At 37.0% G+C, this 21,133-nt stretch overlaps 1 protein-coding gene across 1 annotated transcript; it reads right to left on the reverse strand.

The window, feature by feature from the left end:
* Positions 1 to 11,652: 11,652 nt before the first annotated feature.
* LOC140012731 (uncharacterized) lies at positions 11,653 to 19,127 on the reverse strand. Its single transcript, XM_072061021.1, has 2 exons — positions 16,593 to 19,127; positions 11,653 to 11,826 (listed from the first exon to the last, which is right to left on the reverse strand). The coding sequence occupies exons 1-2, from the start codon at positions 19,125 to 19,127 to the stop codon at positions 11,653 to 11,655; spliced, it is 2,709 nt and encodes a 902-aa protein (XP_071917122.1).
* Between the last annotated feature and the right edge of the window lie 2,006 nt (positions 19,128 to 21,133).

Here is a 21,133-nt window from a genome sequence, read left to right on the forward strand (position 1 = left end):
GGGACTGGATTTGAAAGCCAAATAAGATAATGCGACAGCATGATAATTCTGGTATTGAGTTGCTTTTCAATTTGGTCCTTGATTTTGAGACTCATGTCCGGTTTGAATTTGCGAGACTTCTGTTTCATCGGTGAAATGCTAAAAATGGTAAAGGTCCAAATGGTTATGCAGCTAACATCTCAAGATGCATTCGAGTAAAATCACCTAAAATTTCGGGGCTTAAAAGTCATGATAATCATATCCTAATGCAGCAATTGTTGCCTATAGCTTTGAGAAAGACTTTGCCAAAATCTATGTGCTATCCTTTGATTTGATTGAGCAGATACTTTAGGCAACTTTGTTTTAAAGCGATTTGTCCTCAAGATGTGGTCCGTCTGAAAAAAGAAATTGCAGTTATACTCTGTGAACTCGAGAAATGCTTTCCACTAACATTCTTAGATGTCATGGTGCATTTAACTATTCATTTGGCAATTGAAGTGAGATTAGGTGGCCTGGTACATTATCGTTGGATGTATCGTGTTAAGAGGTACTGCTTGTAATTCTCATTATACCTTTTTTTTAACTTTTTTGGTTTCGTTGATTTTTGGAACTAATCAGTTAACTTGAAATTATGATACTTTAGGTACTTGGGAACATTAAAATCTTATGTTCGGAATAAAAGTAGGCTTGAAGGTTCTATTGCTCAAGGCTACTTGGCAGAAAAATGCATAAACTTTTGCTCATTGTATCTTGCAGACTATGTTGAGACAAATTCAATCATCCAAGCAAAAATGAAGAAGTGTGGGAGGAAATTGAAGATGGTTTAGATATATTCTCTGAATTAGAACATCCTTTGTGTAAAGGCAAGCCAATAGTCGTTGATGCTCATATCTTGAATAAAGCACATCAAATACAAGTTGAGATATAGATACAAGTTGCAGTGAGTCCAACTAAGCAATTGATTAGATCGTATGATTTGCAACAAACAATTCAAGATGCATTTGGCGCCCCAATTGCTTGGCCTTGTCATTTGGTAATATATGTACTTATTTACTCATTAGCTTTTCTGAAATTTTATTGCTAGTTATGATGATCTAATGATCCCGACCTTATATGGAATGTCCAAATAGTTCTCTTTCTAACTTCACAAATAATCAGCTAATATGTGTGATCAAGGTAAATCAAAATTTTTTGTAAATAAATAATTGTGGTACGTGTGACTGTTTTGGACTGATTACTAATGAATGATACTACATATGATGCTTTGTGAATAGTTAACGAAGGGAAATTCCTATTTTAAGCTTCATTTCTGCTTGTTGCTCAAACTAAAATAGTTATGGTTAGGTTTATTTCTTATACCAAACTACTTTGTGCACAGGTGGTACCAACTGAAGATTGATGGTGTCTTCGTGGTTATGGCTGAAGGCTCTCATTTGGTTGGAAAGCTTGAAAGTTACTGCAAGTTCTTTCAACTTTTTACATTAGGAGAATCTTTTATTTTAATTTTAGCTAGTGGCATTGTTTAACATTGCTACACTACTTTAAACAACTTTTTTGATTAGCTATATTAGTACTTGTTACTAACTTTTAGTTCAACAAATGATATTTGAGCATTGACTTTTACTTTTAAATTACTATATGCATTTTGTTCTTTGGGATAATTTTACAAGCCCTTTGGGTATTTGATTGACGGAATGTATATCAGGGAGCACAACCAGGTTGTTTCTTTATTTAAAAAAAAAAAAGAAAAAAACTCCTGACAGTTAAAAGTGTCAACATAGCTCAACTTCTTAAACAATATCTAATGACACATGAGGATGCCATCCAAAGCAGTGTTTTATGACATAGCTAAGTGTCCTTAAAAGCCATATATTAAAGATAACTCAAGATGTCTTCATAGAATTCGATATCCTAATGTGGTACTATAGCTATCCTGACACTTTCAATTGTCAAGAAAAGGAATTTTTGTTGGTAGATGGAATACTATAATAACATAGTTTTCCCGACACATTTGAATGCTACGAGCCTATACCCACATTGGAAGAGATGACACTCGTCTGAGGTGTGAGGAAAGGTAAAGTGTTAGTTTAGATTATTTATACTAACACCTTTAGATGCCGTTAAAGGTCATTTTTGTTGTAGTGTGTGTGTGTATATATTAGTTGTATATTTGCACGATTAATGATACATATACTATAGTATTTGTCATTCATATACTGACAATATATATGCTAACGAGTTTAGATTTATGACAAAATAATTTAAATTTAAATTTAAACTTCAAACATCATACATATTGCATTCATCCACTCCTGATAAGGCATATATTGTTAGGTTACATATATAATTGGTACCTACTAAGTACTTGTAAGAAAAAACATAAAAATCCATAGTTGGATACTAATGAAACTTGGCTCTTCTTAATCCTTCCATACTGAAAACAACAGACCCTTTTCTGGATTTGCTTCCATATCACCAGTGGATTCATATTCAATGAATCCTATAATTCTTGAATAGTGCAAGCGCATTTTGTGATTTAATAATAGGACACACACAAATCAAATCATAAAGCGATTGATGAAACCAATATGAAAATTCTAATGTGAAATGCTATCACTTGACAACATTTTTGAGTACTCTTTATTCCTACTAGGGTTAATCATTGCTGTCTCTTTCATGATACACGTATCTAATCACATTTCTATGAGTTTGTGCATTTACCCTTAGGGGTTTGTTTTTGGTTATCCTATTTCCGTAGGTATAATTTCATAAACCTATATTGATGTTTTTCCCTAACATCACTTAACACCTTTGATATTTTAAAAATTCACTTATCTTTTTTGTCAATGAGATAGGACCACTAATCATCATCAACGCATGTAATTGACAAAACTATCTTCTTAATAGTTTAACCAATATTTAGACAAATCAAACCGATGAGAACATGAAGATCCGGATCTCCTACAAGTTCAAGGAAATTCATTTTACAAGTCTTCACATTCTAATGATGGTTGATGGTGCAATCGCCCTCAAGAATCATTGCAAATCTAAGTCCATGTCTTGATTATTTCTTATTGTTGTTTATTTAATTGAGTTTCCAGCAATGTTAGTTGTTAATTAGAGTTAGTTTGGAGTCTAAGTTAAGTCATTAGTTGGAAAGAGGCTAGGTCATATGACCAAAATTGAGTCGAATTAGGATTTTAGGAAAGTAGTTAATTGTTTTCAAATTTGTTTAGAATTTTGAGTCATGTAAGGCTAAAAATAGCCAACCTTATGCAACTTTTCAAATCCAAATGATGAATAAAATTTGAGAGTTTTCTCTTTCTTGTTCCTTGGGAACGTTCCTTGATACAAAGTGAGTCGTGTTTTCTTTGTTCAAGTTTTGGCTTATCAATTCAAAATCACATTGAATTGTGGCGCCATTCTACTAACAAGTCTTGATTTGCTAATTTGTTAAGTTGTGGGTCATGATTAAATTCAAGATTTATAACTTTAGAGGTTAGAGGAGTCGAGGTTTTTCATCAGTTTCGTTCTATAACTTGTTCAAAATAGATCTTTTCGTTGCATGTTCAATTCATTTCTTCAAGAGCGGGAGTTTGGGAATTCGAATTTGCATCAGTTGATATCAAAGTTTCGACCTTGATCCAGATTAATATCTTTTTCTTTTCTTGTTTTCATTTTTATTCTTTTACCAAATCCTATCCAATTACAAAAAAGAGTCTATTCATCGTTCTAGGGTTTGAATTTCATGTGATCACCTTTGTTATCATTCATTCAATTCTTGTTTCTTGCCAAGACATTTTTTTGTGTTTTATTGAGTAAAACAAATTCATACTATAGCATCGTTACTGTTCATCAGGTACTGTAACATTGTTACTATTGCGTTTACTATTTATCATACTGTAGCAATTACTGTTCATCCGAAACAAAGTAAATTCATAGCTTATGTTTGTCTCTTGTAGTTGGTTGGTGTTTTCTTGAAATTGTTGGATTGCATAGTTGGATTCTTGGAAATCCTGAATCAAAATTTCAAAATCTTGAAATTCTTGAAACCCTAGTTCATCTTCTTAAATGTTTCTTGATTTGATCTATGGAAAAAGAAAAAAAAATAAGAGAAAGAAATCAAATCCGTAAAAAAAAAGAGAGAGAAAGAAAAGAAGAAATGAACAAGCTCTTGAATGGACTATAGTCTTGAATTTCAAAACAAGAAATAGTCTTGAATTTGAAAATCTAATTTGACTTGGATTGTTGCCAAAATCTGGTTACATAAATTCTTGTCCAATTTGGTTTGTTAAGCCACTTGAATCACACTTACGAGAGCTTCTTAAAACAGCAATTTGCTTTCCAAAATGAATCCAAAAATCAATCAAACTAAACTTTCAAATTCTAACCAAGTACGATTGTGTAGAGTCTCTAAGTTTCCAAATTTCTGCCGAGTCATTGTTTTATTAATTCTAGCCAATTGTTTCTTCTATTCTTGCCTAATTCCGTCCATCTTTTGAGTTATTTTCAAGTTTATTTTAATCAAATCTCATCAAGTCACAGTCATTCATCTTATACTCCTAGCCATTGCCACTACGTTGATTGAATTGTTAAACCTTCTTAATCAATCGTGAGCAAATTCAATTTGTCTCAAGGGTTGATGAAGGACTTGAAAGAGTGGTGAGATTAATAGAGCATGCTTACTTGAGTGTAAACACAAGAGTGATTGGATACACATAAGAGAGTATTGTGAGGAAATTTCTTTCTTGTCACTAACCATTCTTGCAGATTCACATACAAACTTTTGATTGAATGGAGAGATCCACCTCTAGATATTTAAGTGGAGGACCTTACTGCATTCATGATTGGTGATGTCATGAGGAGGAATTAAGAGAATATCGAGGAGTTGGTTTTTTTAACTTTAAAATATCTATACCATTTTTCAGCGGTCTTAAAGATACATGCTTAACATGGGTAAAGAAAGTGGAATGTTTCTTTGGACATCAATCTTATATTGAAAAGGAGAAGGTAAAATTGGCTATCCATGCTTTTAATCATTATACTTTAACATGGTGGAATCAATTTGTGAAAGAACGTCGATTATGTGGTCTATCATCAATTGCCACTTGGAGTGTATTGAAGAGGATAATGCTTAAGAGATATGCTCCTACTTTCTTTGGAGAGTTGTTGCAAAAATTTCACTCATTTAATCAAGGCTCTAAAACCGTGATTAAGTATTTTGAAGAGATGGAGTTAATAATAAAACAAGCTGAGATTGAAGAAAATCTAGACACTACTATTGACCAATTTTTGAGTGGATTGAAAAGGAAGATTGCTAATCATATTGAAGTACTACCTCATATGAAGTTGTGGGATGTGGTAAGTATTTCGATTAAAATTGAAAGGCAACTTCGAAGAAGGAAAGAAGAAGTCTATCAGACAACTTCCATGCCTAAATCTAAGAATGAACCACATAAGGAGTCATGGTGGGTTATCTACCAACGCCTACTACTTGAGAAGCAAGTAAAGATGAAAGCTGAATGCAATAATTAGTCATCTTCTAACTTGGACGTTGTGGAAGTCAATGCTAGGGGAAATCCGTCTAAATCCATCCAAAGTGAATTTGAACTTGAAGAAATTATCATTGAAGTTGCGGAATTGGGAGGAGGAGTTGAGAGTGAGCACAGTAATATACAAAGTGTAAATGTACATGAAGTAAAAGTTGAGAAAAGTGATAATGAAAAAGAGAGTGCATTGTGCTTGAGTGAAAACATGAGCGAGAGTTCTCTTGAGATAGAGAGTATGATTGTAAAAATTGAGAGAATTAGTGAGAGTAATTATTTGTCTACTAACAATTTTAACTTTGCTTTGTTTAGTGTTCACTGTCCTATGCAGGTTAACCAAGGTAAAGTGAAGGTTTTTATGACATGCACTATTCCTAATCCAGTTGAAGGAGTAATGATCTTTCGAGGAGTTGCATATTTCTACCACCAATTTGTAGCACAGTACACTATCTCAGCAAACCAGTCTCATGCATTGGAAGGGAGTTATCTTTTTCTTTTTATCAAATTTATTTTTGTTCTATTATTTTATATTCATTAAATAAAAACAAAAACGACTAAGATAAATTGCTTGAAAAAGTTTTTTTTAAAAATTTTTTCTTAATAATTTCTTTATTTGTTTCCTTCTTTGAATGACAAAAGAAAACAAAATTTAATTAGCTATTCAAAGTTATTATTATTAGAATTTCTAGCACACAACTAATGCAATTTCAATGTAATTCACATATTGTTTCATCTTAAAACCTTTAATATCAATATTTGAAACTTAAGAGGCTATATTGATTAAAACTCCAACATTAGGGATAAAAAATGCAAAGACAAAATTTTTTACTAACGTCAAGTTGATTTGACCATTAGCTATTCTGATTTTCCATCAATTGTCCTAAATTGGCATAAAATTCAAAACGTTAGGGGCCACATTTTGAAAGGCCAAAACTTTACGGGCTAATGCACATAGGTCATACAATGAGAAGCAAAACTGCAACTCAATCAGATAAACATCTGAACATATGCACTTGTCTTTTCACAAAAAGCAAATATGTCATTCCAATTAAGAAGCATTAACTTTATAGACAAAGCTAAATTACGGATGCTTTGAGTGACCCCACATTAATGCACCACATCTTTATGTCTCTAAACATGGTTAGGAGTTGAGTTTAATTAATCATTGATTGTGACACTAAAAGGTGAGACTAATTGGATAGTTACACTTAAAACTTGATTATTCAAGTGGTTTCTCAGATTCCACTATTCTTCTGTTCATCATAATGAATGTTGTTGTGATCGGCGACCAAGGTAATGACACACATAGCCCTTCAAAAACAATTTTTTTCTCACTTGGTAGTCTTCAATGACCACTTGGCTTAATCAGCTGTAAAACATTCTAAATTTTTCCAACCAACCTAGGAATCAACCATTGAAATCGACACAACCATGTAAAATGCATTTTTACAAAAGATAAATATAGATGCACTCAATGATATCGACTAGTTTGTTGCCACATATATCAAAATGACATCTCAAACATGTGCTAAATATAGTCAACAATTTTTTGACACATATCACCTCAATTACACAATTTTTCTACGTATATTTACTAATTATTGCTTATTCAAAGGCTTATTTACTCTTTATTGAAACGAGATGCTTGTTTTATAATGAAATAATGTTCGATTTTGGACTACTTGGTTAACTGTATTGGATTGAGGCATGTTTGGAATTGAAGTAGCTTATTGAAAAGTACTTCAGTTTTTAATAAAAGCATTTATTAAGTACTTAAGTGTTTTTAAGTACATTACTTGGATACATAGTTCAATAAGTACTCATTGTATTAGATAATGTGTAACTTGAAAATTTTTAAATATATTTATCTCTTTATTTAGTTCATAATATTGGATAAAATGATCAAATTTAATGTTTTATTTTTGAAAATACAAAAGTTAATCTGAAAGCACCAAATTTGAGTTTTTGCAGTATTTTTTATACCAAAAATTTCACTCCTAATTTTATGAATGATGTTAATCAAATGCTTCAAAAGCACTTTTAGCACCTAAAAGTGCTTTCTTATTAGAAACACTGCAATTGGACTATAAAGGGGACAACTAAAAGTACATGTAATTTTGAAGAGAGTATGTGTTATTAGACCTAAATTAATTAATTCAAAAATTTACCATGTTATTTTGGGCTCACAAGCAAATAGAGTAGCTTGGCTTGGGAAGAATTTTTCAGGGTTTGGCTACGGCAGCTAGGATAAAAATTTTTTTTCCGCTTTTCATGTGGATTTACTTTCTTCGTAATAAATTTCTTTAGCTCTTTATATATGAAAAAAAGGGGATAACAATCAAATCAGGTAAATTTCAACGCGGCAAGAATCCATCAATCAAAGACATAGGTTCCCCGAAAGAGATATGAGAATATGAATATAGGCAAAATATTAGTACCTGCATGGTGAAAGTGGTAAATCAAGTGACGTTCTACTTTTGTTGGATGCGTAGCTTAAAAAACATCTCCTGATTAATTGATTATGTGGTAAAGATCAATCAATATTCAGATATGCATACTACCTACCTAATTATAAATTTCATATGTGCATAAACTAGAATCAAATTTGCCACATTCCCCTAGAAGATATGCAAAATTAACCTAATCCTTCGTTTAGGCCGCTGTGCCCCATCCTTCCGACAAAGGTTTTCGGGTTTGAAATTTAATGTGACACTTGGAAACATTTTTAGGGTTAGTCACGTCAAGAATGAATGCGGAGCATATGTGTTTCCAATTAAAGAATAGACAAAAACAATAAAAAAATTTCAGCTTTAACCCTCGATTTAGGATGAGAAACTTTCATATTTATAAAATTTGCCTCTTGCTTTTCAATTGCTCAAGGAAATCTAGGATTCAAAACTTAGCCTGTAAATTCAAACAAGTGAAGAAAAATGTTGTTAGTAGCAGTATACCTTTGTATTCACGAAGTACGCAGAATGCTCCTTAATTACTATAAGTTCTTTGAATAGTTAACCAGCGGTAAAGTAAACGCTTCAAGTTTCATTTTCATGCTTCTTAACTTTTCTTCCTTCTGCATCGTTTACCCCTTTTCTTCAATCTTTGACGCCACCAGTGGCTTTTAGCTTGTCATAATATGTAATAACTTAGAATACACTTTTGACTTGCTATAGCTTATTTTCTCATTTTTAGTGTAGCTTATGTCATTGTTATTTTTTATTACAATTAATGCATGGTAGTATTTCTTCCTTTTTAAAATGTAATTTCCAAGTTCTTAGTGATGCATTAATTTTCAACAAAAATAGAAATTACATAAACCAATTATACAAATTTATTATAGCAATAAAGAAATTTTCTTTAAGCATGAAAAGAAATTGTTAATAAGGATATAGAAGAAAAGAAAGAAAAAGAAAAATATAATATATTTACTGAGTAAACAATATTTACTTTTAATAACAATGAATGAAGAATGAAGAATTGTAAATAAAACTAGAAAAGCTTAAAATACTTTTTCTGAATATATATATATATATATATATATATATATATATAAAATATATATGTATATATCCGATTTGTAATGTTACTCACATACTTTTTTCACTAAAATATAGCCTTATGCATTGGAAAATGAAACGAATTCATTAATAAGGATAAGTAAGAAAGAAAGAGGAAAATTGGACATTATTTGGCCCCACAAGTGTAAAATTGGCAATAGAATAAGTAACTGGGGCATAGATGTCTTTTAGCAACCCGCATACACAAAAAGTTAACTGGCATGGTGAACTCTGTTTTCTTTATTGACCAAGGAAGGACAAAATCTGAGTGAATATATGCTGCCTAAGAAAGTAGTAAATTTCTTAGTCCTTTTCGATATATCCTTAAAATTAAATAAAGCTTTTCTTTGATTTTCTTTTTTTTGAAGATTTAACAAGCATTTCCTTAATATGCTGCCTTGTGATACTTTTTCTACATCCATTGGTAAGTGCTTGTTTTGCATATCTGTGTGTGGTTATTTATGTGTGTTTTAGTGTGTTTTTATTCAAGTTTGAGTCCAATAAATTTTAGTTAAAATTTGCTTTTTGTAATTAAAGTGAGAAACATTACATTTCTATGAATTTAAATAGTCAAAACTTCATGTTTTATCAGATTGATTGGTTCAATTATCAATCAGATTAAAGCGAGTAGAAGTTTGGATGATTTTTCATGATTAGAAGTGCATTTGAATGATCATAAAGCATACAATTGAAGAAATGCGATGCGCAGGATACTTGAGCAAGAAAAGGAAAGATTCACGAAGAAATACTCATCTGAGATCCATCTTAGGACTAACTCCAAACTCCTGCTGGGACATCTTTGCTAGTTGCTATCGAACCTGATTTTCCACTCTTAATATGGTAAGCACATTTTTGTTTCTTCTAAAGTTTCTCACTTGCAGAGATCCTTGTGGTGTCAGGAAAGGCGCGAGGTGGAATCTGTTCATAAAGGTAACAATCAAATATGTTTTAAGTTTATTGTTCTTACTAACATCCGGGTAAATTTCTTATGAGTTTCATGTACCATTAGCAGTTGTTCAGATTCTGGCAATTGTTCTGTTTTGGTTAAAATTGGTAACTATTTTCATTTCTGTTGAAACTTTTTGTTCTATTTTACTGCATTGTCAAAACTTTAGCGATCACATAGCATTTCTCAATTCTTCCCAAACTACAATGCATGTGGTGCTTTGTGCCTCAACTTCCAATTTGCAATAGTCCGACTTTTGCAGACTTGTGAATGTTATGGCTTATTAATGGACAGTGCCTGTGACAATGACACTAGGAAAATGTAATAGTATTAGATAGCTATAAACTACTTGTTTGCCCCAAAAAATTTGGTAAATGTACAAAATTATTTGAGAACAACTAGTAGAGGTGCAGCTACATTATTCTGTAAAAGTTAATCACATAAATGAGTGTTTTAGGAAATTTTGCTGTTTCCTGAGCAATTTTTGGTTGGACTACAACCTCTAAGATCATTAACTCCACCTAATCTAGTCCACATGGAAAATAGGGAGAATTGGAGTTTTGATCCCCAATGTATTACAAACGCGCGAAACTAGTCCCCAATCTATTGGGGAGAACAAATGCGGTCCCCAATCAATCCAATTTTGCTCGAAAGTGGACAATTGACTAGTTTTCTTCATTTTTTGCGGGAAACAAGTCACGTGAGAGCATGTGTTGGCAGTTAAAATCCTTTTCTCAATTTTTTGCGTGAAAACCCATAAAAAATTATTTCCAGCCTTTTGGTGCCCCACTTTTTAATTAGCAAAGACAAAACACACTAATTGTCCCCCCTTTCTTCTCTTCGGTCTCCAGAAACTCCAACAAAAACCCAGACCTAACATTGTGAATAAAACTAGCAAATCGAAAGCAAAATCTTGAAGAACTCGGTGATAGTGGAGTTGTTTGTGAGTCTGGGAGGAGGAAATGGCACTAAGACCAAAAGAAATGAATGGAGCACCGCCACCAGATTACGGTATGTGATTTTTACCTTAGGTAGCATTACACATGCTTAATTCATGCTTATATTCTAAGAATGTGATGATTTTGGGTGAGATTTTCACTTGGGAGACAAAGAATGTCTTAAATTTTGGATTTTTAAGACATTCTGACAAAGCCCTAAAATATTTCTTGTCTACCATTGTATGTGGTCCCGTATGTCTCTCTGGTGTGAGTTGTCATGGTAGACAATGTTGGGTGGGTAGGAAGACTCGGTAACATGCTTTTGTGGTCCTTGAAGCTGATTGAGTGCAAATTACTTGTTTATATAATCTAGTTTGTCACTTTTGGTACTTGTTTATTGTGTTTGTTTCTTTTTTTTTTGTCCCTAAATTCAGACAGTGATAGCACTGAAGTGACTATGAAGTGTTATATATGGGGAAAATTGAAACTGAACCTGATGTGCATTATGAGGGAGGAGAATTAAGGATTTTTTATCATGTAGATGCCATAGGCATTAGTCTATTTGAAATGGATAGAATGCTAGAAAATCAACTTCAAGCTGTTGGTGACAAAAAGTACCATATCCTAATCGAGGAACATGGATTTCGTTTGTTAAGACATGATAGAGAATTGCATGCATATTGTGCTGATCATTTTGACCATGGTAGGGTGGTTGATTTGTATGTAGAGGTTTCCTTTAATGATATTCTAGCATCACAATGGGGGTCTGACATTGAGGATGGAGACTTTGTGTTAGAAGATGAAGAGGATGATGAATATATGGCTAGTTCAGGTTCTGATTTGGGGGAGTTCTCAAGAGAAGACTCGGATTATGATCAAAATTTAGATGATAATGATTATGATGAAAATGTTGATAAAGATTCTGAATGGTTAGGAGTAGAAATAGAAAACAAGAGCAGCTGAATAAGCACCTTAAAAAAAGCTCTACGGATGCTAGGATGAGCCACATGCTTAGGAAACAAATGCCTAGTGATACTGAAAGTGATGATGACAATTCTGATGTAGATGCTGCCCCAGATTCAGCTACTGATATTGGTAGTGATACAAGGTTGGATGAAGACAAAAGCTTTAGACCCCCTGTGTTTGATCCCAAGGATGAAAATAACTCCAAAATTAAACTTAGACAAATATTTTCTTCCTTCAAGGAGTTGAAAGAAGCAATTAGAACCTGGAACATTAGGAGAGGGAGATCATTTAAATTGTCAAGAGTGATAGCATAAGAGTTAGAGCAATATGTCCTAAAGATGGCTGTGATTGGTGCATAAATGCTAGGAGGATGAAAAGGGATGACAGATTGGAAGTTAGAACATTTCAAAAGAAGCACAAATGTGGATTTTCATACCACAACAAAAGTGTGAAGTCTGGGTGGGTAGGAAGAAGATATGTTGGCATATTTAGGGAGAACCCAAGGTTGGACTATGTTAGTTTCAAAAATCTGGTAATGAAAGAGCACAAATGTCATCTTAGTAGACATCAAGGCTATAGAGCTAAGAAAATTGCAGAGAATTTGGCCAAAGATAGTGAGATGGATCAATATAATAAACTGCCTCAATATATCAATGAAATTGAGAGAAATAATCTAGGTAGCATAGTAATTATGAAGTTGGTAGATGACTATTGTGATGCAGTAACTGGACAGGGCAAATTTCAGAGATTATACATGTGCTTTGTTAGAGTAAAACAGGGGTTCTTAGCAGCTTGTAGGCATGTGTTTGGATTGGATGGAACTTTTCTCAAAGGTTTAGCAGGGGGTGTACTATTGACAGCAGTTGGAGTTGATGCTAATAATGGAATGTATCCTATAGCTTACGCAGCAACTAAGGGAGAAACCAAAGATTCTTGGATTTGGTTTCTAACATTACTCAAGGAAGATTTGAAAATTGAAAGGGACTATGAGTGGACAATAATGAGTGATAAGCAAAAGGGAATAATCCAAGCATGTGAAACAGTTTTTTCGAATGCAACCCACAGATTCTGTATTAAACATATGCATAGTAACATGTCATCTGCTGGGTTCAAAGAGGCGGCAATGAGGAAAGCTCTGTGGAAAGCAGCTAAGGCAACTACTCCAATTCAATTCAGAAGAAGAATGGAGGCAATTGTTGAACTTGATGCTGAAGCAGCTAAGTGGTTAGATGACAAGGATCTGGCAGAGTGGAGTAGATCACACTTCAGCACTTACCCAAAGTGTGATATGTTGCTGAATAACATATGTGAATCCTTCAACAGCAAGATCTTGGATGCTAGAGAGGAGTCAATTGTTGCAATGATGGAGTCATTGAGATATTTTATGATGTCAAGAATGCAGGAAAACAGAGATAGAGCCAGAGAAAAATGGAGCAAATTTGCAATCTGCCCAAAAATCAGGAAAAGAATGAAGGAGAACATAGATAAGGCAACTTACTGTGTGCCTTAAAAATCCAATGAAATTAATTATGAAGTTGCTGATCCCTATGGTGAAAAGTATGCAGTTAACATTGAAGAGAAGACATGCTCTTGTAAGAAATGGGACTTGACAGGGATACCTTGCTATCATGCAATTTCAGCACATTGGATTGCAATGAAGGATCCAATGGAGTATGTTGATGACTACTATAGAGTGCACACTTATCTCAAGTGTTATGAGCCCTGCATACTACCTCTTCATGGAGAGCAAGATTGGGCAGATATGAATATCTAGCCCCCACTCCCACCAACATATGGAAGAGCACCAGGAAGACCCAAGATGATACGAATCTCGTTGGTGAGAAGATTCGCGACCCAAGATCTCTTGTTGGATTTGACTTCGAACGCAAGGAACGGTAGCAGCGGAAACCCTACGACCCCTCTAATCTCCGTGACTACGAACTTGTTGATATTATCTCGACCCGTAATCAAACGAATTAGTGAACCTTAGGCAAGTGTAGAAGGCGCCACAATTCAAGTGCGATTCTTGAATTGATAAGCCGAACAAGAACACTAGAGTATAACTCTAAGTTGTTCAAGGTTTGCTCGAAAGCTATGGAGAAAACTCTCTCAATATTTTTATCATAAAAGTGTCTACCTTTATTGATGTAATATGGTGCCTTATATAGGCTACAAGTGAAAACCCTAATCTAGTAGAAAATGGACTAAGGGTGCAGTGGATATGGGCCCTAATAAAGGAGGCTTAACCCCCGACGGGTTGGGCCTCACGTGGGCTTTCCTTCCTAGGCAGCACTTTAGCAAATAATAATGAGTAAATTAGCAATCCTACCCTTGGCGATTCTACGTGCGATATGCACTTAGCCAATTATTCAATCTAATCAACTAATGTGGAAATAACTAACTATGATGCTAAAACGGAAATTAGGGTTTGGCAAAACCCTAATCCTCGGGTGTAGCTTCAATGCTCATTATCGGACCGCGACCACCTTCACTTGAGTGTATGAATCCTTCAAAGGACTTGTGTATGGCCTGAATAAGTACATTGAGTTGCTCGCGAAGTTTCTTTGCGCGAGCCCTAGTAATGGGTCCACTTGGGGCGTGTACGTGATCCTCAACTCCTCGATTACTCGAGCCATTGTTGGCCTGCCCACGTACCATGATGCTATCATTCCTCTCCTCTTGAGAAGAATTTGCCCTCAAATCAAATGCATCATCTGCATCAAAAGGAGCTAAGTCAGAGACATTAAATGTAGCACTAACTCCATACTCACCAGGAAGGTCAAGTTTGTAGGCGTTGTCATTGATGCGCTCCAACACTTGAAAAGGTCCATCACCCCGTGGTTGTAATTTGTTCCTCCTTTGAACAGGAAAGCGTTCTTTGCGCATGTGCAACCACACCCAATCGCGAGGCTCAAAAATCAACTTTTGGCGACTTTTGTTAGCTTGCTTGACATATTGAGCAGTTCTCCTCTCAATGTTAGCCTTGACTTTCTCATGCAGTTGCTTAACAAACTCTGCACGTTTCTTACCATCCAAATGTGCGCGCTCATTACTAGGTAATGGCACTAGATCAAGTGGTGTTAGTGGATTAAAACCATAAGCACATTCAAATGGAGAGAAACCAGTAGTAGAATGGATAGCCCTATTATAAGCAAACTCAACATGAGGTAAACACTCTTCCCATGATTTCAAGTTCTTTTTGATGATGGCACGCAACAAGGTACCTAATGTACGATTTACCACCTCAGTTTGACCATCAGTTTGGGGGTGGCTGGCAGTACAGAATAGCAATTTGGTGCCTAACTTAGACCAGAGTGTCTTCCAAAAATAGCTCAGAAATTTTGACATCTCTGTCAGAGACAATGGTCCTAGGAATGCCATGCAATCTCACAATCTCTTTAAAGAATAAGTTAGCAATATGAGATGCATCATCAGTTTTATGACATGCAATGAAGTGTGCCATTTTAGAGAATCTATCAACTACCACATAAATGGAGTCATGGCCATACTTGGATCTAGGCAAACCAAGTATAAAATCCATAGAAATATCGACCCATGGTGCACTAGAAATAGGTAACGGGGTGTAAAGGCCATACGGGTGTACCTTGGATTTAGCTTTCTTACAAGCTAAGCATCGCTCCACCACCCGGGCAACATCTCTCCTCATGTGCGGCCAATAGAAGTGCTCCTGCAGCATGGCAAGAGTCTTATCAACCCCAAAATGTCCCATAAGGCCACCCGAATGGGATTCGCGTACCAAAAGTTCGCGGATGGATCCATGTGGGATGCAAAGCCGATTGGCATAAAACAAGTAACCATCGGAAATGAAGAATTTACCTTGCCCAGTGTGTTTGCAAGAAAGGTAAAGTTCACCGAAATCACTATCTTAGGCATAGATGTCTTTAATCAGCTCAAACCCTAACAACTTAGCATCTAAGGAAGTGAGTAGAGAGTACCTTCGTGAGAGTGCATCCGCAACCACATTAGACTTACCAGCCTTATATTTAATTACGTATGGAAAGGACTCCACGAATGCGATCCACCTTGCATGCTTTTTGCTCAAGGTGTGCTGGGCCTTAAGGTATTTAAGGGACTCATGATCAGTGTGTATCACGAATTCCTTAGGCCTTAAGTAGTGCTGCCAAACTTGTAGTGCTCGAATGAGGGCGTACAACTCTTTATCATAAGTTGAGTAGTTCAGTGCAGCCCCATTGAGTTTCTCACTAAAGTAGGCAATAGGTCTTCCTCCTTGATTCAACACAGCTCCAACTCCAATACCTGAAGCATCACAATCAATCTCAAATGTCTTAGAAAAGTCAGGTAAAGCAAGTACAGGTGCATGTGTGAGTTTGTGCTTTAAAGCACGAAAGGCTTGTTCTTGAGAATCTCCCCAATGGAAGTTCTCATTCTTCTTAATCAACTCGGTCAAGGGTGCAGCAAGAGTGCTAAAGTCCCTCACGAATCTCCTATAGAAACCCGCAAGGCCATGGAAGCTTCGAACATCACCCACAGACCTTGGTGTTGGCCACTCTTGAATAGCTTTCACCTTTTGATCATCCACCTTCATTCCCTGCGCACTTATAACAAACCCTAGAAACACAAGCTCATTAGTGCAAAAATTACACTTCTTGAGATTGGCATAGAGTTGCTCTCGTCGAATTACATCCATAACAGCCCTAATATGCTCGAGGTGTTCATCATAAGATTTGCTATAAATTAAGATATCATCAAAGTAAACTACCACGAATTTTCCTAAGAATGGACGCAGAATATGGTTCATTAACCTCATGAAGGTGCTAGGTGCATTAGTGAGCCCAAAAGGCATCACTAACCACTCATACAATCCATACTTAGTTTTGAAGGCAGTTTTCCATTCATCCCCCTCCTTAATCCTAATTTGATGGTACCCACTTTTAAGATCAATTTTGGTAAAGAACACAGCCCCATGTAACTCATCAAGCATGTCATCTAAGCGAGGTATAGGATGGCGATACTTTACCGTGATGGCATTTACGGCCCTACAATCAGTGCACATTCTCCACGTACCATCTTTCTTGGGCACCAAAATGACTGGGACAGCGCACGGGCTTAAGCTCTCACGTGCCCATCCTTTGCCAAGCAAGTCGTCCACTTGCCTTTGTAACTCCTTAGTTTCCTCCGGGTTGCTCTTGTAAGCTGGCCGATTTGGCAACGAAGCTCCAGGGACGAAGTCTATTTGGTGCTCAATGCCTCTAAGCGGTGGTAATCCACTTGGCACGTCCTCGGGGAAGATATCAGCATATTCCTGCAACAGAGACTTAACCTCAAAAGGTATGTTAGTATCAAGTTCATGCACATTCAGAGCTACTTCTTTGCTAACAAGCATAAGAAGTGGCTGCTCATCTCTCATTAACTTCCTCACTTTCTTGGCTTTTATCAGGAGCATTTGTTTTCCCTCAATTTTTACCTCACTTGCCGAGCTATCTATAGCCTTTTTCCTCTCCTTTTTTGCCTCGGCTCTCTCATTTTCTTTCCTTTTTGCACTATACTTCTCAAACTCTTGTTGCAATTTCACTTGGTCCTCATGCACTTGTTTGGGGGAAAGGGGAGCTAGTGTGACTTTCTTACTGTTGTACAAGAAGCTATACTTATTAGTCACACCATCAAAAGTCACCTGTCTGTCAAACTGCCAAGGCCTGCCTAGTATAATGTGACTAGCTTGCATAGGTACTACATCACATAATACTTCATCAGAATATTTATGAATTTGGAAGGAAATAAGAACCTGTTTGGTTACTCGAACCTCCCCAGAATTGTTGAGCCATTGGAGTTTGTAGGGTCGCGGGTGATCCCTTGTAGGCAACTTCAAGTTGTCCACCATGAGTGAACTAGCAACATTTGTGCAGCTCCCACTATCAATAATCACACTACAAAGTGCTTGGTTGACAAAGCACCTGGTGTAGAAAATGTTCTCCCGTTGAAGCTCGTCCTCCTTAACACGTGCAGTTAATGCTCTCCTTGCAACCAATGCAGTCCCAAAATGACCCTCGGGTGCACTAAACTCCTCTTCATTTGGCGATTCCCCATCACTACCTCCGTCAAGAGGTGGTATACCTTCGTACTCGGCTTCGTCCTCACTCACGATCTCACCATTTTGCATCATAATCATAGTCCTTTGATTGGGACATTGACTAGCAATATGGCCTCTACCTTGGCATTTGAAGCATCGAGTATCACGAGCTCTAGTTTGTACCCTAGGCTCCTCAAATTTTGGAGTAGAAGAGGGGGGCTTACTAATACTAGGGTTGCCCACCTTACCTCCCTCGAGTCTCGGCTTTGGTGTAGGAACATTTGGCGAAGGCCGAGAATCATTCCTTGGTTGGAATGGACGGTTGGTAGAATAAGTGGTATTGCCAAAATTCGATCGAGTGGTACCCCTCCTCTTGAGCCTTTGCTCGACCTTAATAGCCTTGTCTACAAGCTCATGTAACTCCATATAATGTTGAAGTTCCACTCGTTCAGCAATGTCGGGTCGTAACCCGCTCAAGAATCTCGCCATGGTGGCTTCAGGATCCTCCTGTACATCCGCTCTAAGCATCAGGATCTCCATCTCCTTGTGGTACTCATCCACACTCCGGTTGCTCTGAACTAAGGTTTGTAACCGGTGGTATAAATCCCTAGTGTAATGTCCAGGTACAAAGCGGGTGCGCATCATGGCTCGAAGCTCGGGCCATGGAATGAGCTCAGGTAGCCCATTTCTCCTTCTAGACTTCTTGATTTGGTCCCACCAAACCACAGCGTACTCAGTGAATTCCATGGTGGCCAATTGCACCTTTTGCACCTCGGTGTAGTTTTGGCAAGAAAAGACCATTTCGATCTTGGATAACCATTCGAGAAAGGTCTCGGGATCGGACCGTCCTTTAAACTCAGGGATTTGCATCTTGATTCCCTTGAATACATCGGTAGGTCCAGTCTGGTTCCTTTGCCTTGGTCGAATTCGAGGTTCCTCATCATCATCATCATTATTGGAACCATCGGACGACTCCTCCACGTCCCTTCGCTTTCGCATGGCCTTAGAGGTTTTTGGTGTTCCAGACGCTCGGAGTTGCAGCAACTCATCTTGAATGGGTTCTAGCATGCGTTGGAAACGCCTCTCCATTTTCTCCATCATCTGTTCAAAGTCCATGGGGCGAGATACTCCTTCATGTCCACTAGACATGGAATCTCGTTTGTACCCGCAAGGGTTAGTAGCAAGAAAAGGAAATAGGGGAAAAGTAACCTTTTTTTTTTTTTTTTTTGTTCCTCACTTCACTCCCTGAGTGTATACTCTCACGCTCGTATGTGGCCACTCAGATCACTCTAATGAGCTCACCAAAATTTTCTCGCAGCCCCTTGCAAACCTTGAAGAAAGTAGAATTCCTCAAGTGCTCAAGTGTAGCCCCAAAAACAAGTTCACGCTAGAATTTGAGGTTCGTAAGAGTAGAGATTTTCTTGGAAAACAAAATTAGGACACTAAGAATGGAGTGGTAGAATATATTCAAGACTAAAAATTGGAAAAGGAATTGACACAAAGCTGAAAAAAATTAAGAACGACACTAAAAACTCTAACCGACAAGGAAAAAGGTCCTTTTGCTTTGCCGGATTTTCTTGGAATGTTTACGGCTTTGGGTTCGACTGGTGATTTTATGAGGTTTTGGTTCCGTGTGATTGCTCAAGGGTGGGGCGTGTTAGCCCTTGATAGCAATGGGTAGCTGTCCACAAGTGTTGTAGCCGAAGGAAAACAAGTGCTAGTGGGCGGTGGCCTTGCTTAGGAAACTGGTTTGTAGTGCTAGTGGGCGGTGGTGTTTGGTTTGTAGTGCGGCTGGCTGGGTCTGTTTGGGGCCTGTTGTTGTGCAGAGGTGCGGTTGAAATTTCAAGGGATCAATATGGATAGGTGGGGCTACAAATCATGAAGCAATAAGAAGCGTAACCCCTTTGGATTTAGAAATTGATTAGGATTGGAAGTCCTCCAGCGGCTGTTCCTCTATCTCCTTTTTTTCTTTTTTTCTTTTTTTTTTTTTTTATCTTCCCTTTTCTAGACGTTCAGCCGACCATGTCCCTCTTCCCAAGTGCTCTAGGATTGCACCATAACCAAGATACAAACGTTCCTCTGGCTGCTGTGTCGTTTTTTTTTTTCTACAGCAACAACTTCGGATGAACGAAGGTTCGGGTTATCAATTTCCTTCCCAGGTCTGTGTTGAGTTTGCCCAGGTCTGTTATGGTAGGTTGGCTCAATTGGCTAGGCTAGGTTTGGTAACAAACGGATCAGGTACAACTCCAGGTATCAACCAGCCGTCAACAACCAAGATTAGTAAACCACACAAAAAGAATGTCCAGCAGGAACCTCAGGAAGTTCACTGCAATTTCCAGATTTCAAGGTGCCGAGAATCCCTTCAAGAACTCCAAGAAATCAAGAAGTTTGCCCACGAAATTCAAGAGCAAGGCACCACTACTTCCCTAGATAACAAACAACTCGGCAAAGGTTCAAGACAGATTTAGAAGCAACCCATACACAGCAAATAGATACGAACAGAATTTGACAACTTCAAGACTTGGAAGAGAGCAGCGAGCAGAATTTTTGTTTGTGTGTGTGTTTTTTTTTTTTTTTTCTTTTTAAGCTCAGGTTGGGCTTAACCTCGAGAACAAGAAGATATCCAGTTGCTGAACAATTAGCATGCACAAGCACTGAGGCGACAACTTGGACAGATTTATCAGTGATAGTGCAGCAAGACAGAATTTCCTATCGATTCAATACTTTGTGCGGCTTGGACACATGACCATTCAGCACCGACTGACTCCTTAACCTACTGGACCCAAGCGGTGGGAACAACACAGTAAGACACGGCAGATTACTCACAAGACTCACTAGAAATTTGGCAATAACGAGACACGGACAGATTGACCAAGCTTCAATAGAGACACCAATAAGGGCGCGACTCTAGGAACACCAGCGGCGTTGTCTTGTTTCCCTTTTTTTTTTTTTCTGACTCTATGACTTCAAGATTCAAACCCACGACACTAAGATACAATTGAGGACGAGAGGGTACAAGAGCAATGGCAGACAAAACGTGAACAGACAAGGAATAATTTGCGGACAGCAAGGAAACAAAGAACAAAGACTAGCGACTGATGTTTTTTTTTTTTTTTGGAACTAACGAGACAGACACGAACTAAAACACAAAAGAG

The sequence above is a fragment of the Coffea arabica genome, chromosome 8e, assembly GCF_036785885.1.
Source record: "Coffea arabica cultivar ET-39 chromosome 8e, Coffea Arabica ET-39 HiFi, whole genome shotgun sequence".
Classification (NCBI taxonomy): Eukaryota; Viridiplantae; Streptophyta; class Magnoliopsida; order Gentianales; family Rubiaceae; genus Coffea; species Coffea arabica.